At 51.9% G+C, this 17792-nt stretch overlaps 1 protein-coding gene and 1 long non-coding RNA gene across 2 annotated transcripts; both read left to right on the plus strand.

Annotated features, from left to right (window-relative positions):
* On the plus strand, positions 1–1147 carry LOC121035116 (uncharacterized). The gene is made up of 2 exons (XR_005792754.1): positions 1–73; positions 458–1147. It is a non-coding gene; the product is annotated as an uncharacterized LOC121035116 (long non-coding RNA).
* Positions 1148–7688: 6541 nt separating this feature from the next.
* EXOSC2 (exosome component 2) lies at positions 7689–17792 on the plus strand. The gene is made up of 9 exons (XM_040482656.1): positions 7689–7836; positions 9375–9476; positions 11138–11183; positions 11406–11495; positions 12781–12846; positions 13336–13404; positions 15035–15211; positions 16099–16227; positions 16765–17792. Exons 1-9 carry the CDS (start codon positions 7715–7717, stop codon positions 16843–16845), a joined length of 882 nt encoding a protein of 293 aa, XP_040338590.1. The 5' UTR covers positions 7689–7714; the 3' UTR covers positions 16846–17792.

Consider the following 17792-nt stretch of genomic DNA (forward strand, 5'->3'; position numbering starts at 1 on the left):
CAGAGGTGCCCCGCGCCGTAGGTGCGCCCCGGAAGTGACCCCCTAGGCAAACAGTCTTCGTTCAGTCTCGCAGGTGAGGACGCTGACGGGCGGCTGATCGGCCTCCTCCTCCTCCTCCTCCTCGGGGGTCCCCACGCCCGGCCTCGCCCCCGAGTCTCCCCGCTGCCGTCGAGCCGGCCGCCCGGGCTGGCATCCCTCGGGGGTGGCGGGGCCTCAGCGGGGACGGGGAGCTCGGGAGTGGGGGGAGGACGACCGCCCCGGGCCTGAGGGCGGGGGTGCGGGCCGGTGCGCGCACCGCACCTCCGGCTGCCTCTGGGGACTGGTGCCCCCGCAGGGTCGGGAGTCACGGACACGACCTTGAGAGTGGGGAGCTGGCGGGGCTCGGGGGCAGCCGGAAGAGACCTGAAACCTGCTCCTCCCTCGTGGGCGGGCCCTTCTCTCCTTCTGGCCACCTTAGTCCCAAAGCCGGCTCCCGGGGAGGGACCGAAGCACCAATACTGTGCGTGTGCCAGGCAGGCTGAGCGCGAGGGCAAACGGAAATCCACCGGAGGACCCGGGCAAGGCCCTCCTCCTCTTTGGGCCCCGGTTTACCCCTTACCGATCTGTAAAATGGGAGAGTTGGAGCCATGCCTCCTCTCCTTCATGTCTGATTTATGTTTGGTAAGAGGAAGATTCCCTTCCCTTTCTGGCCACACGCCTGCGGGAGGAGGGCAAGACTGGCTTCTCCGCCGGCAAAGAACTTCCAAACAGTGCGGGATCCCGGGGCGTGGGGGCGGCGGGGGTGCGGGGTGAGGGTTCGCCCCTTCCACCCGCACCCTCCTTGCCTCCTCCCGAGTCTCCCCAAACTCTGGCCGAGGGCGCCCTCTGGTGTCGCCTGTCCCACCTTGCAGTCCTTTACCAGAATTCCCTAGGGCGTTTTGTAAACTAAAGAAACTATAATAGTAATGAAAAGTATAAAATGTATAGAGTTTTCAAGAAACTGTGTTCTACTTCCAGAAAATGGTCACTTTAACTTTGTAAATATTTATCTAAAAGGATATTTACGAATCTGTGCTATATATTATTTGATTGTATATGTACAACTGTAAATACATTTGTACCTCTCTTGTATTCTAAAATAAAAATTACTTGGAACATTTATCACTTAGCATCTGAAGGGGTCGACACCTTTGTCCGCAGGAAAAGGAAATATGGAAGGGGCCTAGCAACTGGAGAGGGGGTGGGAAGAAGGGTTGTTTCACTGCTTTTGAAAGTCACCATTGTGCCCTCCCCAAGGAAAATTCTGTCACAACCGGGGTGTCAGCTCCTAAAGAGAAGGCCACAATTCAAAGCAACTGGGAACCTCCGACGGGGCCGAGCATATTCTTTGTGGCTCCCAGCGCTGACTCTCAGATATTGGTGTTCCACTTTGTTACTTGCCCAAAATCTTTACTCGCTCCCCCCCCCCCCCCCCCCGCCATTTTGTGAACAAGTTGAAAGAATTCAAACAGCCAGTGCGGGTGGACCCAGATGGCCACCAAGTGCCCTCCCAGTGCCTAGAATTTCCGAAAGCTTTGGGCACCCATTTCCAGACCCTCCCTGAGGAAGACAAAAGGGCAGGAAGGCCATAGCGCAGGGCCAGGCCCTGGTTCTCTCCAGCACCTCCCGGCCAGGAGGAGGTGTGCATACTGGGGACTGTGAGTTCACACCTGTAATCCAGCACGTGCAAGCCAAGGGTCACGCTTCCAAGCCACTGGCATCCCACAGGGATACTTCTGTGCATCCTCATAAAGCCATGCGTGTGTACATGGGCACACACACACATACCTGAAGGCACTTGAATTCACCCCTTTTTAAAATGTTTTTATTTACTTTTGAGAGAGAGAATGAGAGAACAGCAGAAGGGCAGACAGAGCAGGAGAGAGAGAATTCCAAGCAGATTCCACACTGTCAGCGTGGAGCCCCAATGCGGGGCCCCAACCCATGAACCATGAGATCATGACCTGAGCTGAAATCAAGTCGGACACTCGACCAACTGAGCCACCCAGGCGCCCCTGAATTCACACTTTAAAAAAAAAAATTTTTTTTTTTTAGCGTTTACTTATTTTGGGGAGACAGAGTGCGAATGGGGGAGGTGCAGAGAGAGAGGGAGACGCAGAATCCGAAGCAGGCTCCAGGCTCTGAGCCGTCAGCACAGAGCCCGACACGGGGCTCGAACCCCGTGATCGTGAGATCATGACCTGAGCTGAAGTCGGACGCTTAACCGACTGAGCCACCCAGGCGCCCCTTGAGTTCACACTTTTATCTTCAGGCCATCCCCATTTGGAGTTTCAGGTACTCCGAAAGACTCCCACACTCTGGGGGACTGGTCTTGTATCCTGGTAGATGGGGGCATGGGTAGGGACGTACATCCCATCTGGGGTGTCCTCCCCTCGGCTAAATGGGGAAAGTCACCCTTGATACTCCTCTCCCCCTGTCACCAACCTCGCCTTTCCTTTGAAACCTCACCACCAAACTTCTGATCCTTCCAGTGGCCCCCCGGTATTACCCTCCTCCCGCTGTAGACCCCAGAGGCCTCGTTTCCATGAAAAAAAGCTGAATCCCCTTTCCTGTGGATGCTGATGCAGTTAAACACCCTCCTGACCCATATGCCATGCCTCCCAGAGAGTAATGTTGGCTTCCCAGAGAAGGAGCGTGGGAAGTCAGACCTCAGGGAAGTCAGTGGGGCCCTCGATCAAAAATCGATATCACTCCGTATAGACAATTCCCTTCTGTGAAGTCCCTGCTTCAGATAGATCCCAGGGTCCACAGCCCCAGCTCCGGAACCCACCTGGTGGCAGCAGGCTGTAATTGCAGACTACAGCACATTTGCTACGCCTGCTGCTGACCTTGTACTGAAGTGTGCTGGCATTTCCAGGAGGTGCCTCAGGCCCCTTTCCACAGAGTGCACACCCCGTCCTCCCCGCAAAGCCTGCAAACACAGCCACAGAAATTTCTGGCCTTAGGGATCTAAATGCATTTATTCTGGGAATCCTCCCACGAAGCTGATGTTCTTTTTTTTCCCTCCGTGATGCTCTATTAATATCCATTTGATGCAGGAGAAAACTGAGCTATAAGAGAAGTCATTTGCCCATGTCACCCAGCCACGACTGTCAGAGCACGTTTCACCAGGGCGGCTGACCCTAGAAACCATGCTCATGAGGACCAGTAGGCCAACCGCTGCCCAGGCAACCCACCGAGTCGGTCCAAAGGGTTTTCCGCTTATCCCACAGGGATGCAGTGTAGACCAGCACTGTATATGGACCTCATGTCCTTCAACCTTGCAAAACCCGCTTACTCATTTTACGCTTTTTTGTAGATTCCTTAGGACTACTATTTACACGATCGTGTTGTCTATGAATAAAGACAGTTTTACTTCTTTCTTTGTAATCAAGATGCCCTTTCTTTCTTTTTCTCATCTTGTTGCATGGTTCAGGAACTCCAGGAGTAGAGGGCTCTAGATAGAGGCCACCCAGCCTGGATTTGAAACCCTGCTCCTCCCTTCACTAGCTGTGTGACCTAGGGCAAGTCAATTAATTAGTGTCTCTGTGTCTCAGTTTCCTCAAATGGGAAAGGATGTCGTGAGGACTCAGTGGGATGATGCAGGTAAATGAATGAGGCTTGGTACCCGGCACAGAGTAAGGGCTCCATAAACGGAAGTTGTTGGAGCGCCTGGGTGGCTCAGTCGGTTGGGTCTCCGACTTCGGCTCAGGTCATGATCTCACGGTTTGTGAGTTTGAGCCCTGCGTCGGGCTCTGTGCTGTCAGCCTGGAGCCCGCTCCAGGTCCTCTGTCCCTTTCTCTCTCTCTCTCAAAAATAAATATTAAAAAATTAAAAAAATAAACAAATAAACGGAAGCTGTTGTTAATACAGGGATGCCTTTGCTGGGCGAGAAGGGCTGTGGCTCCTTTGGGCATCCTGCAGAGGGCATCTGAGACAGCTGTCCACGCACTCTACTCCTACCCTTTGCTATGTCCATTGTCCTTGGATATCTTGAAACAGGAACAGCTGTCCCGAAGTTTCAGCTGCCTTCCCGCCTCAGAGCTGGCTTGCTGGGATGCATGTCTGCGGAAAGTGGCGAAAGTTCTGGATGGTGGACAGTTAGCACCCCTTCTGACTGCTTCCTGCAGCGTGGCTGCCTTGGGGAAGTCACGCTTCTTGCACGTGGGCTCGGGGCTTCAAAGACAAGGGCTCTAAGAGAACCCTTGGCAGCTGCAGGGTCTATTCTGACCCATCCCCAGAGTGACACAGGGGCACTGACGACATATACTGTCAGTCTGAACAGTCTCAAGCCTGCCCAGATACAAGGGGGCAGAAGAAGCATCGAAAAATTCGTGGACGAGCTTAGCGCCACGGAAGGGCGCCAGGGTGGCTCAGTCGGTTAGGCTTCTGACCCTTAGTTTCAGCTCAGGTCATGCTGTCTCTCGGTTTCGTGAGTTCGAGCCCCGCGACGGGGTCTGCGGAGGCTGCTTGGGATTCTCTCCCTCTCTCTCTGTCCCCCCGCCCCCACTCGTGCTGTCTCTCTCTCCCTCTCAAAATAAATTAATAAATTAAAAAAAAAAAAAAAAAAAGGAAACCGCTGCAGACATTGAGGCTGTTTCTGACGTTTTCAGGAGAAGTGATACTTCGATGGGCATCCTCGTGCAGAAACCTTTGTGCGCATCTCCGACCAGAAAGCTTCTGCGGTTGCTTTTCCCGTTGCAATAGAACACAGGGTGAAGCCCCGGGGGTGGCCAGTGGGCTCCAGGCCAGGGTCCCTGCTGCCTCTGCTGTGACATTCTTCAAGATGTCCTTGTTGGTGACTTCACTTTCACTTCACCTGGGCCCTCGGCGCAACTGGCACAAGTGTCCGACGCTTCTTTTCTGGGCTCAAATCCCAGCCTCGCTCCGCTCTGAACTCCCGGCTGAGCGCCTCGATGGCTGGGGCAGCCACGCAGCTGGCTCCGTAGCCCCTGCCACGCACTGCGGTGCTGGTAACAGCCAGTGCTTGCTGGATACGTTTATTCGCTTCCACACCAAATATTTACTGCATGCTCTTCCAGGGGCGCGCGCGGGATTGGTTTTGATCGGGCACAGCAAGACACACAAACGAGGAAGCGACTGTCACGAAGGAAGAAGCTTGCTATTCTCACAATTCCCCGGAACCCGGAGGCAGGGCACAGTCCACAGGGGTGGATCAGGAGGCAGAGGAAGCAAGGAGAAGGTGTGGGAAGGAGCCTTCACTAGTGTTTCCAGGGAAAGGGATGGGTGTGGCAGGACAGGCAGGCTTAGGGGGGGCTGGTTTGAATATTTTCAGCGGGCTCTGGGGACATAGAGCCTGTCCCTCCTTGTCTGGTACCTGATCCTGGGGTATAGGGCAGGTGGGTAGTGGCCCAGAGTGAGCCCTGGAAAGGAGGTGATTGAGAGGTTGGGCTCCGGATTGGTCGGTTTACATTTAAAAGGCACACCCTTGGGGCAGTATCTCTAGGCCACGGCTAACCTTGGGAGGGGCCTCAGTTCCGAGCACTGATACACAGTGAACAAAACCGCCAGTCCTTGGTTCTGGTTCTGGGAGTACTCACATTCTAGGGGAGGAAGTCTGCAGTAAACAAACGAGGATATGCAGTGACCGGAAATGAGACAAGGATCGAGAGATAAAAAGGCGACAGAGCATTATTCCAGATAAGGTGGCCAGGGAAGACTTCTCTGAGGAGGTGATATTTGAACTGAGGTCTGAATGAGGAGAAGCAGCCAGTCACACAAAGACTGAAGGGAAGAGAATTTCACGCAGAGAGCACCCAAAGCATGCCGGGCTCGGCAGGGCCACCAGTGTGGTGGGTGTGGAACTCAGATGAGACCAGCACGTCTGGCCGCAGTGGAGTGAGTAAGGGAGCGGGATGGGAGGAGGGCCCCCCCCCCCCCCCCCCCCCCCCCCAGGATCAGAGACAGGGCCCAGGGAAGATGAGTTTGGATTTTATTCTTGATGTAAAGGGAAGCTGCCAGAAGTATTCTGAGCAGGCAAGTGAGTTAACCTGATGTGTTTTTCCTTTTCTTTTAAAATTAAAAAAAAAATATATTTATTTTTGACAGAGAGAGTGTGAGGGGCAGCGAGAGAGAGAGAGAGACAGAGAGAGAGAGACAGAGCATCCAAAGCAGGCTCCAGGCTCTGAGCTGTCAGCACAGAGCCCAACGCAGGGCTCGAACCCACAAACCGTGAGATCATGACCTGAGCTGAAGTCGGACGCTTAACCGACAGAACCACCTGGGCGCCCCTAACCCGGTGCGCTTTTAAAAGCTTTCTCTGGCTGAACGTGTGAGCACAATGTGACAACGGGAGGGACTGAGGTTACGACTGTCCTTTCTGGCCTGAAAGTGGATGCTGTGGAGAACACCCTGCTCTTGGCCTAGGGGCACTCCCAGGTCCAGCTCCCTAGCTGACTGAGCTACCCTGGTTCAAAGGACACCACTGCCCTCTTATGGCTGAGGCCAGGTTCAACAGATGGACCCTTCTCCCACCACTGTAGCTCTACTCCTCTGCCAGACAGAAGGGGGCGCGTGTGTGGCCTGCCCGCTTGGCAGATGACTCACCGAGCCCTGGAATGTATATCCTTGACCACCTTCAGGATTGGCTTTCTTGACAGATGGAGTTGTGAGCTTTGCTCAGAAAGAAATGTCTTTTTGGAGATTTATCAAACAACTGGTCTGAGGGGTCTTCAGGAGACAATGGATCTGATTTACCGAACGCAGTGTGCGAGGCTGGTTCAAGTTATTTCATTTAATCCCCTTTAGGGTCCCTGTGCATAAAGCATCATCAGCTCCAATTCCCTGAGGCTGTGGATGCAGGGCAGGAGAGAGGGAGAGGGTGGTGGGAGGCAGGGAGAAGGGAGGAGGGAAACACTCCTAGGAAACCAGACGCCGAGATAAAGCCACATATACATCCCTCTGTCCACCACTGGATCCTTAGAACAGCTCCTGGGACACAGAGAGAGCTCAATTTGTTGTGTGAGAAAATATAAGCCAAGATCTTTATATTATGTACTTGCCCTCCCTGCAAAATATATCTGCCTTGCAAGGTTTGGATATTTTTCTTAGGCGGTTTTCCTTTTAAGTCAGAGTAACCCAGCTCACTCAAAAGAAGTCAAGAAAGAACAGAACCAGCATCTGGAGCACCGTTTGTGTGTAGATGCGGATGGTTGGTGTTGAACCAGCACCCACGAGGAGGCGGTAACGTAGAATACCGGGCTACGAGGAACAGTATGAAAAGGGCCTCGTTTTTTTGTCCAGCTAGTGTTTTCTGGAGGTCTCAACTCCCTTACCTACTAAGCTCTCTCATACCAAAGAATCAGGAATCACATTTTAGCAACTTAGAGTTGGAAGGAAACTCACAGGCCCATTTCTCAATTATCTACCTGGTAAACAATAAACGGGATGATGATTATGAGAGATTTTTGGTAAACCAAACGCCATCCAACCTGAGCTTTTAGAGTTCCACAGGTGAAGCCCTGCCAATAGTAAAAATGGAAACTCGGCTCCCTCATTCCCTTCATGTTAGCCTAATGGTTGCCAATAGTCAACATGGCCACCAGGCTGTGCGTTCCCATTGGCGGCTCCTCCGAGGCCCGCCCCGCCCCGCCCCTCCAAGCGACCACAGGGAATTGCGGAGCCGGACGTCGCGGTTCCCGGCCGGACTGCGCTTGCGCCATTCTTTGGCGCCAAGATGGCGATGGAGATGAGGCTTCCTGTCGCTCGCAAGCCCCTTAGCGAGAGCTTGGACCGCGATACTAAGAAACACCTGGTGGTTCCGGGGGACACGATTACCACGGACACGGGATTCATGCGGTACGTGGGGATTTGGGGACTCGGGGCCCCACAGGGCGGCTGCTGGGCTCTCTGCACGTGGCCTCTGTTCCCTTGCACCTAAGTACCCGCCTGACGCAGGGCACATCTGAGCATCGCAGTCCCCTTATTTCTGAGTCCTTGGGCTCGGAAATAGTCCCCATCTGCGTTTGCCTCAGCCCTTGGAAGCTCTTCTGTCCTGAGCTCTGGTATCAACGACTCTTGGGTGCTCTGCCTGAGACCCTGATCTCTGAGACTTCCTCTTTTTCTTCGTTGGAGACCTGCAATCCTGGGGGTGGGGGTTAGGAGCAGAGACCTCTTTCCAGTTTTCAGATTGAGGGGACTGTGGGCATTTCTGACTTGGTCTCTTCTCTCAGCGACATCGCTTAGCCAGGTGCTCGGTTTTGGAATCAGCAGTTGTTTGGGCTCAGGGCATAGAAACATATTGTGCCGCACGCACCCAAATATACATTTCGAATCTGAGGGCAGTACAATATGTGTAGTTAAGAGAGTAGGCTCTTCACCCAGACAGTTGAGGTTCCAGCCCTGCGCCATCACATATTATTGGTTGTATTCTCTCTCCATCGTCAGATTTCTCATCTGTAAAATGGTGATAATAACAGTAACTGTTTGATAGGGAAGCGAGGATTAGATGAGGCGATAATTAAGAAAAGAAGCAAAACTCACCGTTCTGTCACCATCAGAGATAAACACCAGTGGTGTGTAGGACTTTTTGGAGAGGAGGGGAGTACAGCATTTATAGCATTGCTCTTTAACCCTTTAGTTTGAGGCTGTTGGAACCTAGGGAATCTTAAGTGTCAGTCCTTCCTTCCTGAATTCAACATATTTAAATTACGTGTGGTTGGGGTACAACTGTGGTTAGAGTGGAAACTTCTGTCCTAGTGGAATTTATCTCTCCACAGAGACAGATAATAAGCAATGAACCCAACAAATGAGTTGGTATGTTTGGCGATAATTGCAATGGGGGAAATGAAAAGTTGAGCAGCATCAGTGGAATGTGGTTGGAGATATGGTGGCGGTGGTGGCAGCATGGTGAGGGGACTACTTTATATTTTTATTTATTTATTTATTTAAAAAAAATTTTTTTTCAACGTTTATTTATTTTTGGGACAGAGAGAGACAGAGCATGAACGGGGGAGGGGCAGAGAGAGAGGGAGACACAGAATCGGAAACAGGCTCCAGGCTCCGAGCCGTCAGCCCAGAGCCCGACGCGGGGCTCGAACTCCCGGACCGCGAGATCGTGACCTGGCTGAAGTCGGACGCTTAACCGACTGCGCCACCCAGGCGCCCCGAGGGGACTACTTTAAATGGGATAGTCAAGGTGGGCCTAATGGAGGAAGTGTCATTTGAGTAGACAGGGGTAAGACAAAGGAGATGTCCGTGAAGCTCTCTAAAGAAGGAGTGTTGTGGGCAGAGAGAGAGGCCAGGCTTTACAGTGGGAGGATCCTGTTAGGAATACCCTTGTTCTTGGAAGGAGAGGTCATCTCAAGTGTATTCTTTGTATCCTACTCTTGTAACAGGGGCCATGGAACTTACATGGGGGAAGAGAAGCTCATTGCATCTGTGGCTGGCTCCGTGGAGAGGGTAAACAAGTTGATCTGTGTGAAAGCCTTGAAAACCAGGTGAGAACAAAAGGTGTGTATTCTCTTGTGTCATTCCCCTCATTCCCACCTGCCTTAGGTCTGCGGTTCAGTAGGTCTGCGATTTTGAACATGACGGTGGAAAGGGGTATGGATGACTCTAGGTAAGTGGGGGCTTCAAAGGTTTCCCCACATTACTTGACCTCTCCAAACCTCGGCCGCCTCCTCTGCAAATGAGGATAATAGCATGACCTACCTTGTAGGATTTTCATTGGAATTCATTCAAATAGGACATGTAAAGTACTTAGTGCAGGGTGCACTACCAAGAAGGGCTCCATAAAGGTCAGCTCCCGAAAGGAAGCCAGTAGGGTTGGAACAGAGCGAGCAAGGGAGAGCGTAGGGGCAGATGAGGTGGGCAGACAGCCTGCTTTGTAGCCACGGTAAGCATTTTGTCTTCCACTCTGTGTATAATCTGGGAAGCCGCTGGAAGGGATGGAGCAGAAGAGGGGCCTGGTCTGACTTCTCTGGATTCTGGAGGAGTGTTGAGAGGGGGTCGGGGGCAGGCTTAGGGAGACACAGTGGACTGTTTTCATCATCTGAAGCGATGGCGGCTTGGACTAAGATGGCGGTAGGAGTGAGGAGTAGTGGTTGATTCTGCATAGATTTTGTGTCCTGAGTTTGTTTTTTTCATCCCGTAACAGTGTTGGGTTTTGTATTCTTTGGGATTTGCCATATGTAGGACCGTGTCTGTGAATAGAGATAGTGTCACTTCTTTTCCAATTGGGATGCCTTTTATTTCCGTGTATATTTTGAAGGTAGAGCCAGTAGGATCAGCTGCTGGACTTGTCCCAGAGCATGAGAGGGAGAGGGGGAGAGAAAGAGAGAGAAAGAGAAATCTAGGGATCTTCCAAGGACTCCCAAGCTTTTTGACTTGAGCAACCGTAGGGATGGCGTTGCCATTTACTGAGACTGTGATCGCTGGGAGGGGACCAGTTTGTGACGGGAGCTGGGGAGGGGGCCGTTGGAAAGCTTTGCTTTTAGGTTGGTGACATGTGGAAATGCCTCTAAGTCACGTAAATAGAGATGCTGCGTAGCCAGCAGTTGAGTAGAGTCTGGAATTCGGGACGGAATAGTCATTGGTTGTATTTAAAGCCATTCGGTTGGATGAGCTCACCAAGAGGTGAATGTGGGCGAAGAGAGAAGAGGTCCACGGCCGGAGCCTTCAGCATGGAACACCTCATCATTAGAATTGGGATAGGGAACTAACACGGGGGCCGGAGGTGAGCACCTTGTGGGTGAAGGAGACAGTGTGTAGACTGGCTGGGGTGGGGTGGAGTGGGGTCCTGTCTCAGTCTCCTCCTCCTTTGCTGATGCAGAAGCCGTCTATGTTCCAGAGCCCAGCAGGAAATATTCCATGCTTATCGGTGGCATGTAATTAACAAAGTAGGGGTTACGGGCTTAATGAACTATTTGGAATAAATGGTTTGTCTAAGAATAATTAACGAAGACTTTATACATGTAGGAATGTTTGAAGTTCTCAGTTCCGGGAAAATAAATTTAAAAAGCATAGTTATGTGAATTTACCATATTTAAACGTGGTATGTAATTAAGGCCCTCATCCTGTTTAACCGAAATCACGAATGATCCTTGGTCTTGTGATGAGGTCTTTTTACTGATGGACGACCTTTTGTTTTATCTTTCAGATATAATGGTGAAGTAGGAGACATTGTAGTGGGGAGAATCACAGAGGTAAAGTCGATACCAGATGGGTTTTTACAAAGTAAAAACAAGCTGGTGACTGAATGGCTGGGATAGCCATTCCCTATGTAGTGATGCCAGTGGGCATTAATTGCATTGGACTCTTTGTGCCCTTTGAGGTAAACAGTTGGCTTGTTGTAGTAGGGATTATTGGTTGCTTATGATATGAGCTCTTGCCCCTGAAGTCTGTCCAACTGTGAAATTTCTCTGCAGGTTCAACAGAAGAGGTGGAAGGTAGAGACCAACTCTAGGCTGGATTCAGTCTTGCTTCTCTCATCTATGAACCTTCCTGGAGGAGAGCTGGTAAGGGTCTCCAGGCCGGTACTGTAGTTTGCTAGCAAGAATGCTGGCGTCTGTTCCTCCACTAGAGAACTTTGCTTTTAGTGAGGTTGCCTCTTTTAGTCTTGTTTGCTGTCTAGATTACACATACACTTTTTTTTTTTTACAGTTACAAGATTAAAAAAAAATTTTTTTTAATGTTTATTTATTTTTGAGAGAGAGAGCGAGAGCACGAGCCGGGGAGGGGCCGAGAGGCAGGGAGACACAGAATCTGAAGCAGGCTTCAGGCTCCAAGCTGTCAGCACAGAGCCCGATGGGGGGCTTGAACTCATGAGCCAGGAGGAGAGAATGACCTGAGCCGATGCCGGACGCTTAACTGACTGAACCACCCACGCGCCCCACACATAGGCTTTTTACTTGGCCCAGGCCTCCCCAAATAAGCAGCAATTGGGATGTGGTAGGATCTGGAACAGCCACGGGGAGCGATCCCAAAAGAGAAGCTCTCAGATGCTTGGTGCCCATTTTCCTTTCCTGGATGTATCAGCTTTGCACAGTGAATGTGTTCCTTGGAAAGTTGTGCTTAGATTAGCTTTTCATGAATTGCATGGCATTTGGTTGTTCCAGGCAACTGCAGTAGCTGAGGGGCAGCCTTTTGTAAAATGCCACGGTTTGCCTTTCTCTTCAGTCCAGCATCTATTGCAAAGAGGCTCACTGTGCTAGTTTCTCCAGAGAACGCAAGATAAAGGAGGCATGACCGAGTTCCTGAAAGAGTGTACAGATGAGTAGAGGAAACGAAATAAGTGATCTAAATATCCGGCAGTCGGAAGGATAAACGGGCGTGCGCTCGTACAAAAGGAGTGCGCGCTCATCGGAAAGCGGGGCGCTGGAGTTGATCTTTGAAGGATGGATAGAATTTCACAGGGAATCTGAGCTAATGGGAAACGTGTGAGTAAAGATAAGTCAGGCAGGAGGTAGTCTGGGCCTACTGGAGCATGGAGGGCCGCCACGGAAGGTGAGTGGGGAAAAGTGGGCTGGGCACGATTGGGAGCATTTTCAGTAGCGCGGAAGGACTTGGGATATTATCCAGAGGAGGGCGGGAGAGGGGAAGAGGAGCCGTGGGAAGGTCCGTGAGACAGAAAGTAGTGGCGATCGCTCTGGTTTTCCTTGAGTGACACTGGTTACCTACTCTGGTGTTTGAATACTGTGGTTCCAGAGATCTCATGAGGGAGTGAAAGAGAAAGTAGGTGGAGAGAGATCTTTCTGCAGGATCTGTCTGACTTAGGCCATGTCACCTCTTTGTGTATTTCAGAGGAGAAGATCTGCGGAAGATGAGCTGGCCATGAGAGGTTTCTTGCAGGAAGGGGACCTTATCAGTGTATCCTGCACCTTGCATGACAGCATCTTTATGTTTCACATGGAACTGGGAAATGGGGCTTAAATTTTATTGTCTCCACCAGGAGAAACATGTCCTGGCGGGGATCTGAATCCTAGCTCAAGGCCAGGGGCTCCGCTGCAGTCTTTCTCCACCTCCTTAACCCAACCGGACTCCCTGGCTCTTATTCAGACCTGCTGCCTCAAGTCCTTTCTGTGGGTTTTGTAACTTGCGGTGGCCCGTGCCTTAAGCTAGACTCCACTTTTCACGGCCACGTTAGCTTTGATCCAGGGAGTAGAAAAGGTGTTGTTCTTGTCAAGATATTCACGAGAACCAAGGAGGAGAGAGATTAGGTCCCATTGATGTCCTCTGGGTCTGTCTAAGGCTGCGAGTGGGACTGTTGGGGATGGGAGGGAAGGAGGAGAGGAAGGATCAGGGACACAGGGAAGGCAGGTGACGTGAAAGTGTGTGTTCCTTTATCACCTTGGCCAGGCGGAAGTCCAGGCAGTATTCTCTGATGGAGCGGTGTCTCTGCACACAAGGAGTCTGAAATACGGAAAAGTAAGTTGGACTCTTTGCTGTTCCTGTATGCTAGCTGAGACTTCAAATCCTTTTCTGAATCCCCAAGGCTCTGGATTTCGGCCTGAAGAACCCCAGAAGTTAAGCGTTACAGGCTGGCATCCCACCCCACACACTGGCTGGTTTGTGGGTCAGTAGTGTAACGAACGACAGCTTTTACTTCTCCTGCTACTGAGGCGATGTTGCGGCAGGAGAGTTCCTGTGACCCTGGGCCCGGAGGCCCTGCTGTGTCTGTTCCCTCCCGGGGGCACTGCCGCTTTACGCAGGGGCCAGGGGTAGAGGCTGTCCTGGGAGCGAGGGGAGGTGGTGCATTGAAACCCGATGGCCTTGGCTCTAGACAAATGTCCAGTCAATAAAATGGGTATCATTCATTATTAGGAAGGGCTGGTTTGCCACTTGAGCTTCTAAATGAAATGTCACTGCTTTTCTCGTAGGTGTTGTATGAGGTTACATTACCGAGGCTGTTATTTTTTTTTTTTAATTTTTTTTTCAACGTTTTTATTTATTTTTGGGACAGAGAGAGACAGAGCATGAACGGGGGAGGGGCAGAGAGAGAGGGAGACACAGAATCGGAAACAGGCTCCAGGCTCTGAGCCATCAGCCCAGAGCCCGACGCGGGGCTCGAACTCACGGACCGCGAGATCGTGACCTGGGTGAAGTCGGACGCTTAACCGACTGCGCCACCCAGGCGCCCCGGCTGTTATTTTTTTTAACGATAGCATAGTTTCTTTATTTTTTATTTTATTTTCTTAATTTTTATTTTTGAGAGAGAGAGGTAACAGAGCATGAGCAAGGGAGGGGTAGAGATTGAGGAAGACAACAGAATCCAAAGCAGGCTCCAGGCTCCGAGCTGCCAGCCCAGAGCCGGACATGGGGCTCAAACCCACCAACTGCGAGATCATGACCTGAGGCCGAGTTGGTCGCTCAACCGACTGAGCCACCCAGGTGCCCCGACAGCATACTTTCTAAAACAAATTACGACTCGCTAGTCTCTTGGCTTCATCTGGGTGAACCTTTTCGTTTCCTGAGTGGAACAGAAGACTGTTCCCTGGTGGAGCGGCCACGGTCAGCCACGCTCACAGCCTTGAAGTGGGTAGAGTTGCCGCACCGCGTGTGCCGACCTTCACGGGACTGGGTCCTGCAGACCCTCCCTCAGTGGGATGGGGGCTTGGAGCGGTCCTGCCAGGACCCGGGGTGGATTTGCACCCCGCCCTTGGCCAGTCCTCTTGCCCGGCGGCACGCATCTCACGGGCAAGGTAGGTGGTTGGGATCGAGGTGGAACGGGACAGTGCGCCTTGGCCCGAAACAGGCTCGGGCTCGCGTCCTCATTAGCTCCGGCTGCTCTGACTGCTGGCGCGGCGACCCTGGGGTGATGGGAAGGTGGGAGGAGAGTATGGAAAGTCCCCTTCTCTCCGGCCTCATGAACCACCTCTGCGTCCGGAAGCCTTCTCCGGGAACGTTTCCGGTGTGTGTGCGTCCAGTGACCGTGACTGAGGCTGCTGATAGGAGCGGCCCTGCATCTGCCGTAGCGAGGACGCGCGTCCTGTGGTCCGCTCTTCCCGCACTGCACGGGTGACCCTGCGGTGACTTCGCGTGTGCTGTGTTCCTCCAGCTAGGTCAGGGGGTTCTGGTCCAGGTGTCCCCCTCCCTGGTGAAGCGGCAGAAGACTCACTTCCATGACCTGCCGTGTGGTGCGTCGGTGATTCTGGGCACCAACGGCTTCATCTGGATCTACCCGACGCCTGGCCACAAAGAAGAGGATGCAGGGGGCCTCACCGCAAACCTGGAGGTGAGGAAACGCTGCTGCTGCTGCCCTCGTGGCGGAGCGGTGCTCAGTCTTCGCTGTGCGTCTGGGACAGGCGGGCTGGCTGTTGCTAAACCATATGGTTGCTGTCGTCCGCGTTAGTGTGGGTCTCCGTCGAGATGTCTTCGTGAACATTGTTGCCTTCTCTTTCTCTTTTTATTTATTTAAAAAGAAAAACGTTAAAAAACTACTTAACTTTTGAGAGAGAGAGAGCACAAGCAGGGGAGGGGCAGAGAGAGAGGGGGGCACAGAATCCGAAGCAGGTTCCGGGCTCCGAGCTGTCAGCAGAGAGCCTGAGGCGGGGCTTGAACGCACAAACCGTGAGATCATGACCTGAGCTGAAGTCAGACAGTTAACCAATGGAGCCACCCAGTCACCCCTTTTCTTTTTATTTTTTTAAGTTTGTTTATCTTGAGCCAGAGAGAGAGAGAGGGAGGGAGGGAGGGAGGGAGGGAGGAAGGGAGGGAGAGGGAGAGAACCAGTGGGGAAGGCCAGAGAGAAAAAGGGACAGAAAATCCGGAGCGGGCTCTGACAGCAGAGACCCCAACGTGGGGCTTGAACTCACAAACCGCGAGATCATGACTTGAGTCGAAGTTGACGCTTAACGGACTGAGCCACCCAGGCACCCCATGCGTTCTCTTTTTCTCAAGAGATGGAATGGAACTGGTTTGATCTTTGTCGCCAGAGGTAGCAAGTTACAGGGTAACAGCAACCGAAGGGTCATCTGTCTTCGTCTCCCTCGGAGCTAGCCGTTTGGTTGGTTGGGAGTCCCAGAGTTGATACTGTTTAAATCAGAAGTGATTTCTGTGACTTGCTGGGACTGTCCTCTTACTGTCGTTCTGATTCTGTTTTCCCTTTGCGTCTGCTGGTAGCCTGTCTCCCTCGCTGACCGAGAGGTGATCTCCCGGCTTCGGAACTGCATCGTCTCGCTGGTCACTCAGAGGATGATGTTGTACGATACCAGTATCCTGTATTGCTATGAGGCGTCCCTTCCGCATCAGGTACTCCGCCCGGGCCTTCCCTTTTCCCCATCAGTCTGTGAGTCGGTGTCGCGTGTCTGTCGTCTGCTCCCGTGTCTCCTCAGTGATAGCAAGCACGTCTCCCAGATACCTTTACCGGGTCCGTCGGTATGAACCCGATCTGGCGGACAGCCCTCCCGGGCGGCCGGTAGATGTTTCCCCAAGATGCTTCTAACGTCCTCAACGTCTAGTGTCAGTCCGAGGATTTGGGGGGCGGGGTGGGGGCCCCTGGGGGGACCAGTGTATGACATCAGCTGTCAGGACTTCGTCTTGCCCATCCCAAATTGTAGCTTGTTAGTGAATGCCGGGAGAATGTCTCTGCTCCTGTCACTGTATGCCATGGATTCGTGATGACTTGTTAAGCTGGTTGTAGCAGATCCTGTCTCGCAGTACTTAGCCTCTGACAGATGAAAGGAGTACAGGGGGTTTATGGTAGCCATGCTTGGTTTCTGCGTTTGGCTTGGCTTATGGCTGCTTATGGTTGATTGCTTTTCTGAGCAAACACCTTTTCTTCTTTAGATCAAAGACATCTTAAAGCCAGAAATAATGGAGGAAATAGTGATGGAAACGCGCCAGAGGCTTTTAGAACAGGAGGGATGAAGAGAGGCCTCTGAAGGACAGGACTGCGTGTACCTGAGTGGAGCAGTTCTTGAAACTGAAGAAGCTGATTTGTGGTCCCCAAGTGTGGCTCAGCGGAGAACCGTGAAACTCATTCCTTAAGCCACACTGGGCCGCCTCCGGCCCAAAGGGCTGCTCTCTCTTGTTCTAAGGCAAAGCCTGGGGAATGTACTGCCGGTCCCTTAGGTTGCCTGCAGAGTCCGGCACTAGGGGTAGTTTCGAGCCTTTAAAAGCACGTGGTGTTCCAGCCAAGTGGCCTCCCATCCTGGAATAATACGGAGAATCTTTTGTCTTCTACTCACCATCAGTTCACAAGGCACAAAGCCCCCATGAAACTGCCCCTATAAACAACACAGCCTCCCTGACCCCCAGACTGTCCGTTTTGGCCTCTGTTTCCACCTCTGCAGCACAAGAACGACATTGAGGAATATAGTTAGTGACGTCAACCCGGCAGTCGAATAGCAGAATAAAGTTAACCAAGCAGCCTTTTGCTTGGCTGGAACGTTATTTCCCATTGCATGATCCTTCTGGCGATAGATGCGAGTACATCTCTAGCAGGCTGCCTTAATCTGTGCTGCCTTTAGGGTGATTTGTAACAAGTTGAATTATCGATAATGGAACGAATGCTCTGGGTGCTGTGAGGAACATGGAAACAAATGCAGGTGGGAAAAGAAAAGCTGTCTTCATCCTGTAGCTGAACTAGTGATGCATTGACTTTGGCATAATTCAGGGCGAAAAACAAGAGGCTGGGATTCTCACTGAGGAATGCTAGAATTCCCATGCATCGGTTTTCCTAATGACTATCTAAAGAGGGTACTTTGATTCAGGTTTGGGGAAACTTTTTTTAAAAGCCCTCTCTTTATAAAGTGCTATTTTATTTCACGTATGTAGCGAACTATTTTTATATATTTATAAATGTGTTAACATCA

Source organism: Herpailurus yagouaroundi, unplaced genomic scaffold (assembly GCF_014898765.1).
Source record: "Herpailurus yagouaroundi ecotype Mexico unplaced genomic scaffold, PumYag 160, whole genome shotgun sequence".
NCBI lineage: Eukaryota > Metazoa > Chordata > Mammalia > Carnivora > Felidae > Herpailurus > Herpailurus yagouaroundi.